This window comes from Microtus oregoni, unplaced genomic scaffold, assembly GCF_018167655.1.
Source record: "Microtus oregoni isolate MIOR12 unplaced genomic scaffold, Mior012 000099F_ref0000060, whole genome shotgun sequence".
Lineage (NCBI taxonomy): Eukaryota > Metazoa > Chordata > Mammalia > Rodentia > Cricetidae > Microtus > Microtus oregoni.
In genome coordinates, this window is record NW_024544712.1 from 3642041 (window position 1) to 3658985 (window position 16945).

General features: G+C 39.6%; 1 protein-coding gene across 1 annotated transcript in view; it reads right to left on the reverse strand.

Moving 5' to 3' along the window:
• Positions 1-16738, reverse strand: part of LOC121443088 (rho GTPase-activating protein 6-like) — a 264957-nt gene extending 248219 nt beyond the window's left edge. Inside the window, exon 1 of the mRNA XM_041644772.1 lies at positions 16544-16738. Coding sequence (XP_041500706.1) covers positions 16544-16588 — 45 coding nt within the window. The 5' untranslated portion in view covers positions 16589-16738. The remainder of the gene's footprint in view (positions 1-16543) is intronic.
• Between the last annotated feature and the right edge of the window lie 207 nt (positions 16739-16945).

A 16945-nucleotide genomic window follows, 5' to 3' on the forward strand; every position in this document is an offset into this window, starting at 1 on the left:
TATTTTATTACTTAAAAAAAATTGCCAATTCAAATTCCCAATCCCTCCCTTCCTCCCACTCCCTCCCCTCCTCCCTCTCCTTCCACAGACCCTTCCACCCAACCCCCTCCAATCCCAAGAAAGGGTTATGCACCCTGAACTGTGGAAAGTCTAAGGCCCTCCCTACTATATCCAGTCCAAGCAAGGTTTACATCCAAAGCGAATAGGATTCCAAGAAGCCAGTAATTGCCATAGAAACAAATACTAGTGTCACCACCCCTCAGTTGGCCCCAACTGTCAACCCCCTTCAGAGTTGACTCCCAGTCCAATTGGAGTTGGTGAGCTACCATTAGCTCAAGCAAACTGTCTCAGTGAATGAACCCCTCATGGTCTTGGATTCCTTGCTCATACTCTTACTCCTTCCACTCTTCAACTGGATCTTGGGAGCTCAGTCCAGTGCTCTGATGTGGGTCATTGCCTCTGTTCCCTTCTGTTGTTGGACGAAGGTTCTATGGTGATATCTTAGATAATCATCAGTCTGACTACAGGGTAAGGTCACTTCAGATACCCGCTCCTCTATTGCTTAGGGTCTTAGCTGGGGTCATCAGTGTGGGTTCTTGGGCATTATTCTAGAGCCAAGTTTCTTGCTAACTCCATAATGGCTCCCTCAATCAAGATATCTCTTTCCTTGCTCTCATATCTGTCCTTCCTCCATCTTGACTATCCCATTCCCTCAAATTCTCCTCAACCACCACTTCTCGCCTTCCTTCTACCCCCTGCCCCCATGCTCCAAACTCACCCATTTATTTTTAACATCAATTTAACAAGTTTATGTGAAGTTGTACTTCTTTTTAATTTGGCAACACTTAATGTAACATGTTATCCTAAAAGGACAGTGAAAGTATCCTAAGATCAGCAAACACATTGACCTGCTAGTCAGTTTCTTTATGAATCGAATTTGGTTCAAACTTCCAGAAACATCACTGTTAAGGAGTCTTTAGTATACAACAATTATAGCTATAATGTACATAATTCAAGTATAGTATTTATAAAATTCTGCATCTCTAGGATTTCAGTCCAAAAGAGTTGTATGTTGTAGTACCTAAAGATTTATAAAGTTTTGTTTTTAATGTTATAATGTATCTTTTACAATTTTAATTTTCATTCTTAATTAAGTGTATATGTGTGTTTCTGTGTGGTTGTTTGGACATCAATACAGTTGTACACAGGGGCCAGAAGGCATTAGAGCCCCTGGATCAAGATTTACAGGCGGTTCTAAGCCAATGTGGGTGCCAGAAACTCAATTCAGGTCCTCTGGGAGAGCAGGTGCATTCTTAACCACTGAGTCATTTGCCCAGGCCCCCAAAGTTAAGGAATTTTCTTTGTTTTTCTTGAGACAATGTATCTCTATGTAGCACTGACTGGTACTGAACTCTCTGTATAGATCAAGCTGGCCTTGAAACTCACAGAGATTTGCCTACCTCACCCTCCTGAGTGCTGAAATTAAATGTGCACCACCATGGCAGGCCTTGATTTTATTGTTTTAAATTATTATTTACACCTTAAATCCAAAGGATTTTCCAGTGATGTAGAAATTGGGAAAAGAGATGAGCTTCACACACTTCAATCTATATACATATATGCATTACTTTTTATGCAAGAGCTGACTTTATTTTGTACCTTGTACTTACATAACACAACACTAGACCTGTCTAAAGACTCTATGGTAGTTTGAGACTCGTTTTACACTAGAAATAAACTTTTGCAGTAAAAGGCCAGATAGCAAAGCTATACAGTCTTTTGAAAGTATTTGATTTTGACATTGTATCCGCAGATAATATGTAAATGGATGGATGTGGATGTGCTTTAATAAAACTTTATATATAGACCCAAAATATTATTCTCTATAATTTTTACATGGCCTGAAATATCCTGATTTTTTTCAACCATCTAAAAATGTAAAATTGTGCTGGAGAGACAATTCAATGGTTAAAAACACTGGCTGCTCCTATAGAGGACCCACGTTGAATTCCCGGCATCTGCATGGAAGCTCAGAACCATCTGTAACTCTAGTTCCAGGGTATCTGTCACCATCTCCTTACTGCCTTGGGCACCAGGCACAAACATGGTGCGCAGATACACATTCAGGCAAAACACACACAGATAAAATGGTCAATAAATAAAATGTAAAAGTTATTCTTAGTTTGCAAGACGCATATGAAGGAGGCAAGGGTTTGGACTGACCCATGGGCCACAGTTCGCTGGCCCTTTATTTAACAACTAATGCTGCACTTTCAAGCATTTGTCAGAAGGAAGTAGAAGAAAAGGCAGGAAATGGCAGCTGGGCAATTAAGTGGATATAATGAAGGAAAATGAGCAAAATTTTTACACTTCAAAGACAAGAGATTTTATGTATCTATTCTATTTTTAATTTACCTCACTTATTTACATGTCAGGATAGATAATGAATTAGTCATTTTAAAAATAATTATTTTCAACTGAAAATCACCTCATTTGTAATTGCCTCTGATCTTAAAACAAGCAGCAAGCGTATAAAAACTGTTAAGTGACACTAATAAATAGAAGCAAATATAAAAATCTTCAGGGAGTTGTTGGTCAAAGGACACAAATTTTCAGGTAAACAAGAGGAGAGTTTAAAGTTTTTATTGTTAGTACTAAGTGATGACTACAGTTAAGAAATTTTTTTATTTATTTGATAACTGCTAACATGAGACACAGTGTTCTTGCCACAAAACAAGCGTGGGAGGCTATAATTCTGTTAGCTACCTTTATTTATGCATTCCAGAATGCATACATGCTTAAAATTTTACTGCATATCATACACACAAACATCTTTTGGGGCAATCAAGAATAAACTTTGAGGTACTGGGGAGATGGCTCAGTGGTTAAGAGCTCTTCAGAATGCAAAGGGACAGGGAAATGAGGTGAACCGATGTGCATGCTGTGAAAGACACAAGGAATAAATGAAAAATTATAAGAAGAGCTCTTCTGGAGGCCCCAGGTTCAATTCCCAGCACCCATATGGTGGCTCATAATAGTCTCTAACTCCAGTTCCAGGGGATCTGATGCCCTCTCCTGCAGATCACAAATATACAGAAAATAAGCGTAAATCTATGTATAAAAAAAGAAGAAACCTGGAGACAGCTGTGTTGGTGCACATCTATTTCAGTACACAAGAGTCAGGGGAAGAGGATTGTCAAGAGTTTGAGAGCACCCTAGGACAGGTAGTGAAATCCAGTGTAGTTTAGGCTACAGACTGAGTTCTTTTTCCCAAATCATAGAAGGATTATAGATGAGTAGACAAACAGAAAGATAAACAGATAGACTGATTTATTTTTTGAAGTCTCTAAAGAAATTATGAATGCCTCCATTTGCTAGTTTGAGGAACGAGAGCTACTGAAGATGAAGGAACTAGGGAAGAGTGTGGCAATTCTGATTAAACATGAACATTATTTATATAATATTTTAAAAACACATTATTATCCTATTACTGTGGTCTTGGGGTATAAGTGGAAGGATACCCAAATTTTACATCTGTTGCATATGATGAAATATATAGATTTTCAGTATAGAACAAATTCATTGACCAAATTGCAAGAAAAAAATGAAATAAATTTCTGTATTCTTAAAAACGTTAGTGCACTCAGCAATTTGATTAAACGTTGTGTGTGTGTGTTTGTGTGTGTGTGTGTGTGTGTAGTGAGTGCATTTCTGCACTTCTTAACTTCTTCCTCTCCCCTTTTCTTCACCCCCATCTTGAAAGGAAAGCATTTCCTTGCCCAAGACAGTTGCCACGTAAATGTGGTTTGCTCCAGCCAATGGTGGGTAAGAGGAAACAGCAATGTGCTAGATTCCTGTTTATACCCTAGGAGTACTTCATTGATTCTATTTACATTCTTGTGCTCCTAAATATATATGCAGCATCCTATGAGCCAGAGTATTCTGTCACAGAGCATTAGTCTGACAATAGCTAACTGATACAAACACAACTCTACATTCATACAACACACTATAAAGTAGGCATTAGTTCCATGTTCCAAAACTTTATGATGAATCTGCATTAAATAGAAAAGTGCATCTCAGTACAGAGATCACCTAGAACAGTGGTTCTCAACCTTTGGGTGACAACCCCTTTGAGGCTGAGTGACTCATGCACAGGGGTCACCAAAGACCATTGGAAAACACAGATGTTTACATTATAATTCATAACAGTAGCAAAATTACAGTTATTAAGTAGTAACAAAATGTTATGGTTGAGGGTCACTATAACATGAGGTACTGTATTAAAGGGCTGCAACATTAGAAAGGCTGAGAGCCAATATCCTAAAAGATCCCATAGTTCTTCAAATCAAAGCTGTCCTTAGGCTCTCTAGAAGAGCCTAGGTTCTTTTACAAATGTTTGCGAGGAATGATGATAAAGAGTTCTAGCAATATAGTGCTAGTTGCCTAACTTACTGAAAGGAAGAGCTGGGTTCCATATGTCTAAGTTGTAAAAATAGTCTCCCTTTCCAATATATTTCAAAGCATAATCATATAATGAGGCATCACTAAGTGAAGCACACAGTAAAAAGTGTGCTTATCTTTGCACAATTGGACAATATCGGCACTTGTGATACCTTTTTTTTTCTAAATGGTGGGAACTAAATAAATGCAGGAAGTCTTTGTAGCTGTGTCTTAATGATAAGGTTTTACTCTGCAGCCATCCTGAAACAAAAAAAAACAGCAATTACGGGTGGGTGTACAGCTAATCTTGATAAGGGTCAATCTTTTCCCCAAGAGAGGTCTATGAGCTGCCACTCCCTTGAAAATGAGTAAGTAAGAATGCACGTGTGCCATGAATGCCAGGGTTTACATAACCACTGTACTGACCAGAGCCACTGCAAATACACGAAGTGCTTGCGTTTATCCTTGTTTATAAATACTTTCGGAAAACGTTGATGAAGGAAGACAGCAAGTTCACGTGTACCTTTTCCAGGTGGCCGAGAGTTTAACCATGCAACGTCATTTCTGAAATGGATAGTCCATTAGGACAGTCATGGAAAAAGGACAAGAGAAGCATTCAAGGAACATTAAATTTTGCCATGTTTCATTCAAAATCACTCTGCTAATGAAAATTGTAAAATCACAGCAGTCAATTAAAAGTATCAAACAGGGTGTTCATTGGTGGTGGTGGTAGTATGTGTGTGTGTTGTTGTTGTTGTTGTAACAAAACAACACCAAAATCCTGCTAATCTCATTATAATTTTGCCTAATTTTCTCTTGCTGTCTATGTTCAATATTCAATGCAGTCAGGGACCTACCCAGTGTGGGGAGGATGGAGAGAATACTTAGATTACAGAAGCTCTTTTTAAAAGATTAAATAAAATGATATGTGTAGGCTATTCATATCTTCATGAAAAATGTTCAACAAATATTGAATATTATTATTACTTCTGTCAAACTAAATGTTCCTAAAAGATCAAGCACTTTAATTAATTAATCCTTTGCCAGCAGTGCATGTACCGAGCATGTATCAGGCACATGCTACAAGTTGCCAGCTAGACTGTCATTGGTTGACAGTTTTGGCCTCTGTCTTTTAATATTTTCCAATGTTTTGTGCATATTGTTTTCAAAGAAACAAGACAATCACAGTGACAATAGATGTACCTGTGTTTTAAGCTATCTGCTTTCTAAATTGGTCTGACACAGATGTAGCCATTTCCTTGTGAATATTCCTGTCTTGCTTCTTGTGGCTGCATCAAATTCCATTGTGTATGTGCGCCTCATTTTCTTTATCCATTTTTTTCACTTCTGGGCAACTATGGCAAATCCACTTTTTAGCTATTGTGAATGGTACAAGAATAAACATAGATGTGAAAGTGTCTCTTTGATATGTCATTGACTTAGTCTCCTTAGGTTTATTCCTAGGAGTAGCATAGCTGTGAAATATAGTACCTTTTTTTTTTTAAAGAAAGCTCCATATAGATTTCTGCAGTGGCTGCAACAGTTTGTTTTCCCAGCAGCAGTATACAGGGATTGCCCTTTCCCCACATCCTCATATGCTGGCATGTGTTCTCTCTATTGTTTGTTTTTATGATGATAGCAATTTTTTATATGGCAAGATAGAATTTCAAAGCAATTTCCCTGATAGCTGAAGATCTTGACACTCCTTCCCTTTTTGAGCATTTATTGGCCATTCGTATTTTTTTCTTCTTCTGAGAACTATTTTTTAAAAATATTTATTTATTTATTTATTATGAATACAATATTCTGTTTGTTTGTATGCTAGCAGACCAGAAGAGGGCACCAGGCCCCATTACAGATGGTTGTGAGCCACCATGTGGTTGCTGGGAATTGAACTCAGGACCTTTGGAAGAGCAGGCAATGCTCTTAACCTCTGAGCCATCTCTCCAGCCCCTGTTCTTCTGAGAACTATTGACTTCATTTTACTGACTGGATGATTTGGTGGTTGATTTTACAGTCCACATATAAGCTGAATATCAGCACACTGTTTGATACATAGTTATCAAAACATCATGCATAGTAAAGGAAATAACCAGCAGTAAAGAACCAGCTCACAGAATGGGGTGAAAGATTTCCAAAATGGTCATTTTCTCTTTGCCAAATTAACTGCGTTACAAGCGGGTTCAATTGCAGTCTTAGGTTGCAACAGGTCCTTAACCAGAAGAAATAAATAACAATACTTTTATGCTAAAAGCTGAAACCACACTTAGCAATCAGGGAACAGCTAAATGAATTCTTTGTTTTTCACTGTTTAGAAAACAAAATACATTAGACTAATCATGAACTTAGAGGGAAAATTATCCATCGCAGTTTTCATTTATTGTAATAAATTTTAATCAGAGCACTCAATAGTGTTCTTCTAAGTTACATATGTAATTTTTTTTTGAGACAGGGCTTCTCTGTGAAACATCCCTAGCTGTCCTGAAACTAGCTCTTGTAGACCAGGCTGGCCTTGAACTCACAAAGATCCATCTGCCTCTGCCTCTCGATTACTGGGATTAAAGACATGTGCCACCACCACCCGGCTGTGTATATAATGATATGTTCACATATACGTAAGTAATAATGTAAGTGAAGATTATATCCTTTAATAAGTATATGACTATTCTTACTGGGATATAGAGTACACACCGGTGGATGTAGCACGGTTAATAAAAACCCAGAAACAGATATTAGGGTTCAATCTGAAGGTCAGAAAAGCAAAACTTCCAGCAACGGGCTCTTTACAGCTCTTCAGAATATCCTGCTTTACAGAAAAGTCTGTTGGATATGCTAGGCCTGTAGGCCGAAGATAGAGGCCCCAACGTTGCAAAGGAACTTTGGGTGATTGTCCAGGCAGCCAGCTGTTTCTGTCATTTCTCACATTTTTTTGGAAGTCATTTGCTCACACTTCCTGCTTACTCAGTTAATATTATTTCCTTCTTGGGTCTGTGAGGAAGTTGAAGACTAGATAGTTATAGTTTTCCTTATTTACCTTATGCAAGTTATGCAAGTTACCAGAAAGCAAGTTATGATAGAAAGTAAATTAGGTACAAGACTTTGGACTCATCAAGATAGGATAAATATGAAATATTTTCTCTGACACTGTCAAATGCAAATGAACTAGACATTTTTGATGTATTTATTGCCTGTATATATTGCACATAGTCATTGTACTTACTGTATATAGTTTTCTTATATTAGTTATAGCCTTCCTTTTCCTTTTAGACAAAAAGGGGAAATGTAGTGATATTTCTTTTGTATTTTAATAAATAAAATTTGTCTGAAGATCAGAGAGTAAAACAGCCCCACTGGTCAGCCACACAGACCAGGCAGAGGTGACACACACCTTTAATCCCAGTAGCCACACTAGTTTGTCATAGAAACTGGGTGGTAGTGGTGCACACCTTTAATCCCAGCCATAGATAGGAATATAAGATGGGAGGAGACAGTTCTCAACAGTCATTTTGTGATTCTTGGAGGCAGAATCGCCATTTTGGACTGAGGTAGAGGCTCAAAACAGTGGCTGGCTGTTTTGCTTTTCTGACCTTCAGATTGAACCCCAATATCTGTCTCTGGGTTTTTATTATTTGTGCTACAGGTGGAATTTGAACAATACATGAATAGTTTAAATATGCTAATTAAATACTTTAAGCAATTTGGGAGCCCTCTAAAGGGATATAGGCTCTTTCATTAGTAAATGAGCCCCAAGACTGCATACACTCAGGTTAGACTCTCTATTCACCAATGTCTTCAACTCAGGTTGGTACTCTCCGCCAGCATCCTCCCTGCCACACAGTGAAAGGAAACAAAGCATCTGCCCTTCTATGTTCTGGGCTCTGCCTTAAGGCACATATCTCACTAGAATGTCTGGGCTTGGTTCGAGGAGATGGGAAAATAAAAAAAACAAGACGCCAAGAAATGGATTGTTGCAGTCTACTTTTTCATCTCCAGATTTTGCCCTCTGGACACATGTCTAGTATCCCTTCCAGTCATGCTGAGAGTCACTGGGTTGTCATACCATTGCACCTTCCATGACCAGAGTTCCACATAGCTAATCAGAGTCCCTTGCCACCCTTCATTGCTTTCCTTCCATCTGTCAACATGTCAGAAATAGCTTTCTCTTCAAGTTAAGCATTTTGAGTGCCTTTTCTGTTTCGATCTTAACACTATGGTTTCCTCTATGATTCAATAGCTTAAAGCAAGAGAATTGCCGATGTTTTGAGACAAAATTCAAATGATTTTTGTTCAGATAATCATTTTAAATTGTGGTTATCCCATCAAGACCAACATCATAGCGTCTGGTAGAGCATGAAAGACATATGCATATATAAACAACACTGAGAGCTACCATTTCAAAGTATTCTGAAAAGTCAAGTTGCCACCCCTTTAGTACAGTTCTACTATTCTGTGGTTGTAACGAAAGTGGTACCGCTATAATAAAGATCTACAACATTGTCCAGGGCTTTGTGCCTGTCTGAAGCAGCACCCACCCAACATAAGGATGCTCAGGAAATTCAGAACGGGCCACTCTCCATGCCAAAAGGTGCCTTCAGTTTGTTTAAATCTTGTACTGACTCAGGCAATTTCTTTGCCAGATACTTCAGTCAGCTGTATAAAGGGACCATCTAAAAACATATTGTTAAAGTTAATCTTCAAAAGTTGGTGTTCCCATAGCAACTTTCCTCCAAATTCTTCTGAAAAATTCTTTTCAGAAATCTAGTTTAGTTGACACCCCAAATGCTCACATTTTATTGTAATTTTTTAATTAGAAAGTGCTAAGAATATATCAGCCAAGATGGAAAGGAAAACCTAATGGATTTTCACTTCAAAGGGTCAAAACATGTTTTAAGGAAAGCAGAAGTAAAACCATATTTAAGTGAACAATGATCATATTTAAACTTATGATCAGATTCCTGGTGCCGCATCATATCCCTTGTTCATATCAAATGCTGTTGATGTAACTCAGTGGATGAAGTGCCAGGCTAGCATACTGTATTCACAGCAAAGTAACCTGCCTCTACATAAAAAAACTTGTACTATGTCAGTGGTGATCACAGCCCTTTTTTTCCCTCACCCTTTGTTCCTTTTATCCTCTGTTTAAAGGAGAACACGTGTGTTTGGGAGAACTGATGACTACTGTCCAAAATCTAGCAAGTGGCTAGTACCTCTATTTGCCCCTTGTCCATCATATGGGAGCCTACATTCTAAAACAGATCATGTGAATTCTCATTAAGTGAGACGGGCAGAGGTTTAGAAAAGACCCCCACAATCATCTCAATGGCAGAAAAGATAACTCACCAACTACAGGCTACCCTGCGCTTGTCCAGGTGGGATTGAGGACCAAGAGTTTAGAGCCACAGCCTCCTCCTTTCTCATTTTTTTCCTTTCAATGCAAAAAGGCTATGTCACATCCCTAGGCAACAGAACAAAAGAACACGCCCACACTTCTTGCTCTCAGGCTGTTGAAGGTCTGTTGTCCACTCATGAAGGTTTTCTGAGAATGAGTCGCATCTTCTTTTCAGAATTATACCTTAAGGTTTTAGACACAGACTTACCGGATTTGAGCAACCGCCATGCTTGCTGAGTCCTAAAAGAGAAAGGAAGCACACCAGGTGTGGCTAATAGATGTTAATGCATAGAGAAGGAAACAGTTCTTAATCCCAGGATTTGGAAGAACATCAGTACTGAGAAAACAAGAAGCAAAAGTCCCAAAGTGTCAAGGCTTCTATAATGACAATACCCTTCACAGTATCAGTACTTCATGGCCATGCAATATGTTGTGTAGTTAGGACTCACAGCCATCCCAGGGCATTTTTCATTTTGTCAAAACCATCTTCTCAAAAGCTGAGAAATATACATGAATTGTTTTGAGGTATGTCATACAAAATGGTTCTCCAAACATTAAAGATTTTGATTTCTATATAAAAACATCTCAGTTGGGGCTTTGGGTCCTCAGCACAATTGACACTTGGAAGTGGACAATTCCTCACTGCGTATTGTTATATATTGTAGGATGCATACCTGCACCTCCAGTATCTACAAAATCGATGACAGGCACAACTCCTTCCATTAGTGACTTTAAAAAAAAACTGCCTTGAGACCTTGTCAAATGGCCCCTCGTAGAGAACTACTGACTTAAATTAAAAACAAAAATTGGGGGACATGTTGGCAGCCCACAATATACAGACCAAGGAGCATTTCTCTGTCTCCAAAATCCTAAGACAGTTTCACTTAAATGAACACCAAACTCTAAAACCGGGGAGCTCTCTGAAACTTTGTACTCTACCACTTTGGCATCACATAAAGTATAACATTGTGCTATCAAGTGCTGCTTTGTTGTTGATTCCTAGATTTTTACAGATTCAAGCTTTTGCTGCTTCAGTAATAAGTTGTGAGCTAAGTAAGTCAGTATCTACTGTTTCTAAACGTGACTGATATCAGAATGACCCACAAAGGCTTTTCAGATTATTGATTTCCAGTCTGGTTCTTGGATGCTTATTTAGTAGGAATTTTGTAAAAAGATGAAGGCAACATCTTAACAGTGTCCACTCCATCTGTAACCCACTAAATAATGAAGGACAAGTAAACTTTGAAAACTCCTATTAGTCTATGTAAAAACCAGAAGCTAATTTGTTCCACTGCCTACTCTAGGCAGTGGAGAAAAGATGGAAATATATTGGTGAAGGCTTGTTCTGAACAAGCTTCCACTTCAGTTGAGAGAAATGAGCACTGAATATAAAATATGATAAGAAACCCAATTAAAGCAGAGGCTCGTGAGGTATGATCGATAGTAACTGAGAGGGGTCAGAAACACTTTGAAGAAAGCCTTCAAGGAAGGCGACTCTTTCCCTGCCAATAACGTGAAGGCTGCAGAAGAGAGTGCTATACAAAGACTGTTCTCGGCTTAAAGGACAGATACAAAAGCTCCTCAAGGAAGAAGTGGTCAATTTTATAGATCATACAATACTGTGACCAGACTAGAGAAAGGTGATAAGAAGCAAGTAGCAGAGAAAGATCATGTAAGAGGGTTTAGACGGTTAAGGTCAAGAACGAATTTATTCTACTTGCAATAGAAGCAAACCAAAGATCTTAAAGCACCAAATTTCACCGTATCCTTTTATTATTAATGGATGCTACTTAATACATGGTCCCCCACATGTTTTCTGGGATGGTAGAGTTTAGAAACTATCAAGAGGGAAATGAGGAACCAAGAATACAGAAAAGAATTCTTATGACTGGAAAATACTCTCACAACCAAGTTGAAAATCAAATCCATCCAGTGAAGGGTTATCACAAGATGGGGGAAGAAGTTCATCCCCAGAAAAAATGCAAAATAAAATTAAGCAACATGTAGTATCTGTTTCAATGATTGGCTGATATCTTTACTATACAGTACCCACTGGGAATCTGATTATCCAGTAACAGTGATGCTTACTGAATAGTTTGGAAGTTGGGAGGCTTGTCTTCTTTAAACAATAGGTCTTCCAGCCAAAAAGGCTTCATCCAAGTAAGAATGTAACTGAAAAAAAAATACCATGCTGGGAAGATGGGAGGTTAGGAAAGGTATTTATAATGAATAGAGGTGTTCATCAAGGGAATTCAGTGACCTCTCATTTATTCACAAGTTGAAGTTTCACTGTTGTTTTGTTTTTAACTTTTATAAGAAGATAAATGCAAAGCAAATAGTAATATCTGCTCCATTTCTTAGCTGTCCCCATTGGCAAGCACTTATGGATGGCAAGTGATTTCTATCTATACAGCCCTACAGCAGTGCCCAGCTTTTGACATCTTCAGAACTACCAAAGAGCATCCTGTATTCAACATTACTGAATCGTAAAATAACTTTAATGGCTTCAAAGTCTATGGAAAATGAATGTTTCTGGAGGGACCACACGAAAAGTTTTGTACTAAGACCTCTGTGATCCTGTGTTAAGAGAAGACTTACTACCAAGGTAGAGGGCTTAATCTTTTGGGTAAGCTCCTTAGAACACTGTTAAGTGGAACTGGGTGGAGTCAACTTCTGATTACAATGTTTTGGTCAAAAGTACAGATGTCAGGGTAAGCACACCAAACAGGAAGTGAGGTCAGCAACGGAGCTGTTAAGAAGTCTGCTGAGAGAAATGGAAGAGAGCGAACAGATCAACATTAGGTCTCATCTCTACAGAATTCATGCAGCCTAGCCATCACGACATGCTCAACAAGCACCTACTAGGCTCCCAGCACTTTGCTAGATACTGGTATGATGGCAAAGACAAGATGCACCCAGTACTCTACAGAGTTTTCTATCTACCAATCAAACAGCAATGAATGCTCTCAGTCCAGTGCCTTTTCATGCGGGCTATACTGAGCATTTCATTTGCCTTTTTTTGTCCAGCTCAAGAAGAGCAAAGGTCAACGACTCAAAAGCAAAGACGTGGAGAGAACTCCCTGAAGTCACAGGGCCAATTTTCAAATCTAATTTTTTTTCTAATGCCTTTTTGGGAAAGTCAAGAGTTTATGGCATTGATCTTCTTAGAAATTTAAAATTTAGAATTCGGACTATATATACTATGCACATTAAGAGGGTATTTGACCATGTGATTTGACAATATGGATGAACATATTAAATTACTAAACACCATATTAAATCCCTAAAAGCCTCATATTTTGCTGCTAGATGTTTACTACAACAGGGCGTATAGGAAGAGAAATAATTGGGTTTAACTGTTTCAACCATATAAATAACACAGAAGAATTCCGTCAAGACAGGACACCTGGGTAATGTCCTTGGTTCTGTCACTGAGCTATTTCTGCACCACCTTCAACTCTCCTGTTCTTCTGTTTGATTTATTTACACCAGAGGATGGAACAATCTGCATAATCCACAAGTCTACTACTTGAATCTGAGGCTAAAACTGACCCAAATTTTTTCCAATCACTTTGAAATTTGTTTTTTTTTAAGATTTATTTATTTTTTATGTATACAACATTTTTTCCATGTATGCTTGCATGCCAGAAGAGGGCACCAGATCTCATTATAGATGGCTGTGAGCCACCATGTGGTTGCTGGGAATTGAACTCAGGACCTCTGGAAGAGCAGTCAGTGCTCTTAACCTCTGAGCCATCTCCTCCAGCCCTCACTTTGAAATTTGAAATGAAGTCTGATGATGCTTAATAGCCTGTAGGTTCTCCAGAAGTGTGGCCAAAAACCATTGGTTCACTCATGACATCCTTGGCATCCTTGTTATTTATACTCTATTCCCTATACAGCCCATACAAACTAAGTCTGGAAGGTTTGATTTCCTAAACTCCTCTCAAATATGTAAATGGCTTACAACATTCTTCCTAGCTATTATAAAACACAGGTCATCTTCTCCCATCTCTGTTAGAAGATAGGTCGCATTATAGATACACTCTATTCTTCAATTTGGAGCCAGAGAAAGCATCCTCAAATCTGATAAAGTCACCAAGAGGTACTCAAGGACAACACCCAGTTGTAATGATGGAATAGCCAGAAACTGAATGTGAGAAAACCACGGAGGGAACACTTTGAACAGGAACATAAGCTGCTATGATACATTCGTTCTGCGGTGAAGATAAAGAAAAGCATCGTTGTACCACACTTTGAAAAAGTAACTGATACCATAAATTTTCAATGCTCTTATCACTTATGCATTTTCTCAGTGATGTTTAAAGTGGACCTTAAGAGGTGAATGGAGTGTCCTGAGTCTGGGAAATTGTTCAAATACATAACACACAATAGACGCTCCACAAAGGTTTTTTTTTTTCTTGAGTGAATAAATGACAAGCACTTATTTAGTATATGTAGTCTTGCTTTGGACAGGAAATACAATGCTCCAAAGAAAGAATATTAACTATTTATCCCTGGGTTTTATTTCAGGGGAGTGAAGAAGTACTAAAGACTCATAGAGGGGAAGTCTTTCCCAGGGAGAGCATTGTGCAGTCAAACCCCATAGAGCAAAGCAAGTGGAATATTTGTGCTGAAGGACAAAACAAGTCCAGAATTATTAAAAACCCAAATGACTGAGGTAGACAGAGTTCAGCAGTGAATCTTCAGCCCCTAAGGGTCTTGCTACTGTGAAAAGCAACAAGTTTTACTTTGAATTCCACCTACTATGCTGCTGAACACAATTGCGTCATCATTATAACGGGTGTGTGTGTGTGTGTGTGTGTGTGTGTGTGTGTATTCGGAGCACGCAGGTGATTTCTTTCAGAAACGCTCTCTAAAATCTTCCCTTTCCCAGTCCTAATACAAAGCACATCTGCATAAAGGCCCAAATTAGTAGAAAGAGCTGTTTACCATCAAACATTTAGAGCCTAAGAGGATATTGTACCATGAGCTTGACCATGAATTTATTATTTTAAGAGAGATAAATTAAAATGACAATATGAAATACTTGGGCTGTATTTATATATTTGTATATGGAAGTAATAGCCATTCATTAAATGGTCACATAGGTTTTTATGTAAGGAGCCAGTTATCACCTTTCCTCTGCCACCAGCTCTCTAAGGAGGGGATCAAAATGACCTGTAATTACAAACCAAAAGGCACCAGGACACAGCTTATGGACAATATGTTGAAGGCAGGTGATGAGAGTGCACAAATAGGACAGAATAGCAACCATTACAGAAACCTGATTACCCTTAAGACTACTTTAAAAGGTCAATCCCAGAGCCACCAGTGCCTCCGCAGAAACGAACAAGCATCAGTAACTGCGCAACGCTCACTTGGCTTTTCCGGACAAACAGCTATGCTAAACCAGAGAAAAAGCTGTTTCTTGTTCCTTGAAAATCAGCCTACGAAAGAAACTTAACAGTTTCCTAGCTCACACCCTCACCTTTCCAGTGGAAAGAAATGATAAGAGGTGCTCAGTTTGCCTCAGTGACCAGTCTAGAACCAACCCAGGCAGCTCCTGAACCTCTGAGCCTACCATTCCTGACTGCATCAAAGCCTTCCTTGAAATAAAAAAAAATACAGTTTTAATGGGAGTATGCAAATTCCAGACAGCCTTTGCCTTACTATAAATATTGATTTTTTTCTTGTCAGCTCCTTGTCTTGTCTGTTTCTCTCCAGGTTTTTTTTTTTCAAATTGGCAGTCAGAATGCTCAATCTCAACAGTGAAAAAAGCACGTCACAGAAAGCCCAGTAAACCAGCAGACGACAGAACAACTGTGGCGTCTCATCTCAAAACTACACATCTTCAAGGTTGAAAATAAAAGGTCTAAAAGCTGCTGCCTGTCCCCTCACAGTCTTCAGAAGTAGTGCTCATTGCTCAAAGATCTTTCTTTTCTCCCTTCTTGTCTTCTTTCCTCTCTCTCTCTCTCTCTCTCTCTCTCTCAAAAAAAAAAAAACCTGCGTAATCTAGAATTTTCTTTGGTTAGCCATTAATGTGAAACATGGACTCCTTCAAAGGACACAAGTTCCATGAGCATTCCATATATTGCATATGCTCGGTGGGTACCTGCAGCGACAGCACAAAATAAGCCCCCAATAAATATTTGTGCGACATTGAAGTTAACAGAAAGAAGAGAGGTCACCATGAGGTAAGGAAGGATCCAAGAGAGGACTTCCTGGTAACCCCTTAAATTAAGCAGATAATCTGTCTCTTTGCACACTCCTAGGAAAATGTACTAACTCCTTCCAAGGAATAAACTCGGTGCACTTAAAGCTCCCTGTGACATTTCTCCCGCAACTCCGCTGGCCACACATCCAGATTAGTGGATAGCCTTCACTTCTATCTACCTCAATTCTAGTGTTTCCATTATATCTAATCAAAAGCAGCAAGGTAGTGATGGGGTCCAGCCCCAGGTAGTGGACTCAGTGACCACTGCTCAAGTCAAGGGACACTGAGTGCATCGACGGCTTCATGCATGGATTTCGAGGAGCATGGCTGAGTTCTGGAGCAGGTGGACCTCCCGGGTGAGGTACCTGGCACACCCAATTCCCCAGCTAAAAGACCTCTAGAGAGCGGACCCCATCACCTCCACGCAGTCCCCCTTCTTTGCCAGCAAAGTGGCGCCCCCTTTTGTCTCCGTGCCTGCCGGGACACTCACTTACCGCGTAGTGCAGTCGCGGCTTCTCGCTGTAGGACGGGTCCCCCATGTCCCCGCCTGGAGGAGCAGCAGGCTCTCCTGCTCAGCCTAGAGTCACAGTGTCTCTTAGAGGTTCCCTTTACTTCACTGCCATCTCAGAGTAAGCTCTGGGCGTCAGCCCTGCTGTGCTCTGAGCGCACTGAGCTCGAGCTTGGCTCCGCGAGTCGCTGGCACGAAGTCCTGAGGCAGAGCCTGTGGGGACCGGGAGGAGGAGGCAGCAAGCAGGGGGAGGGCGAGGAGGAGGAGGGAGCGGCCAAGTCTGATGAGATGGGCGGGCATTTAATTCTTTCCGCTCCTGGCCAGTCCCTGCTGAGGCAGTGGCCGCTGCCAGCTGTTGGAGGCTGCAGCCACTGAGGTCGCCCAAGAC